General features: G+C 37.0%; 1 protein-coding gene across 1 annotated transcript; it reads right to left on the reverse strand.

The window, feature by feature from the left end:
- Positions 1 to 309: 309 nt before the first annotated feature.
- On the reverse strand, positions 310 to 885 carry LOC120183083. The gene has a single exon (XM_039187864.1). The coding sequence runs from the start codon at positions 883 to 885 to the stop codon at positions 310 to 312; it is 576 nt and encodes a 191-aa protein (XP_039043795.1).
- Between the last annotated feature and the right edge of the window lie 327 nt (positions 886 to 1,212).

Raw genomic sequence — 1,212 nt, forward strand, 5'->3', positions numbered from 1 at the left:
TTTATAACTTTTAACACAAATTCTGTATCGAAAATATGATTCTCAGGAAAATCCTTGTTTTAGGCCAAACTGTTAATTTATGGGCTAAAATATATAAATTTTCAAAATTTCATTTTTGTACCCTAAACTTTTCAAAGTTTACACTTCAGTAACCAAACTTTCAAAACTTACATTTTAGTCACTAGAAAAAATTTGGGATATTACATGGATACCCTCTGTTGTCTCGATTTCTGTGAGTGTAATCCCCTGGGTTTACAGCTTGATTCCCCTCTGACCCTTCTTCACTAACCAAAGGTTAGGTGTGTAACTTCATCTTCTTGGTAGAGCCTTTAAAGAGGCATCCCACTGTACGGTTAAATCCTTGCTCTCCCTAAGGATACACAATAGATAGAAACCTTCCCCATGACTGAGCTTACAACACATAAAGTAAAACATTTTCAATTTCTCATACCGAAACGAAGCACAAGAGAACTTCCCGCTCGGTAGCGCCAACTTCTTCCTCTTCAACAGTTTTCGAATATCTATGCGAACCCGAAATCGGAGATTGCTTCTGTACCCTAGCGATACAACTATGGCATTATACTCCAGGAACAAACCCATAAAGTTGCCTAGCAATTTTGCAACTTGTTCTGATATAAAGCCCATCGACAAATCATTGGCTAACACCAAAACATCCACCAATTGTAGCTCTACCCCCATTGGGTCCTCTCCTCTATGTAGACGATGGAGAAGCAACATATGTGAGTTAAAAAACCAAGGCCCCTCTCTTTCAATCTGATTAACATCAACTTCATGGTATAGCCAAAACAAAAACAGTCCTTCATCCAATTCGGTTATAGAGATTCCCCTTATAGAATGCCATACATTAGCCAACATCGTCTTCATCGCCAGAAAATCGATATTCCTCGTGGTAAGAAATCACACCACAAAACAAAAATCAAACGACACAAGAGGCACAATATTCATTTGATCCAACGCCAAAATCTCCTCCTCTTCATCCTCTAGAATTAAATTTTCCAGCACTCTCTCCTAATCTCCCATACTAACCGAAGAAAAACACTATAAACAACAAAAAGAATGAAAGATATTAGATCACACCCAGAAGAATTGCCAAGACAGCTAAGATAAAGCAAGCCACAAGACTGAGAAAAAAAAACCTTAATATGAGGGTACTTTAATAAAACTATCTAAAAATATAATTATATAAAAGAA

This window comes from Hibiscus syriacus, unplaced genomic scaffold, assembly GCF_006381635.1.
Source record: "Hibiscus syriacus cultivar Baekdansim isolate YM2019G1 unplaced genomic scaffold, ASM638163v2 tig00112738_pilon, whole genome shotgun sequence".
In the NCBI taxonomy this organism is placed as follows: Eukaryota; Viridiplantae; Streptophyta; class Magnoliopsida; order Malvales; family Malvaceae; genus Hibiscus; species Hibiscus syriacus.

Bases quoted from the DNA above. Each gene is read 5' to 3' on its own strand.
- LOC120183083 (XM_039187864.1), bottom strand. From the start codon at position 885: ATGAAGACGATGTTGGCTAATGTATGGCATTCTATAAGGGGAATCTCT.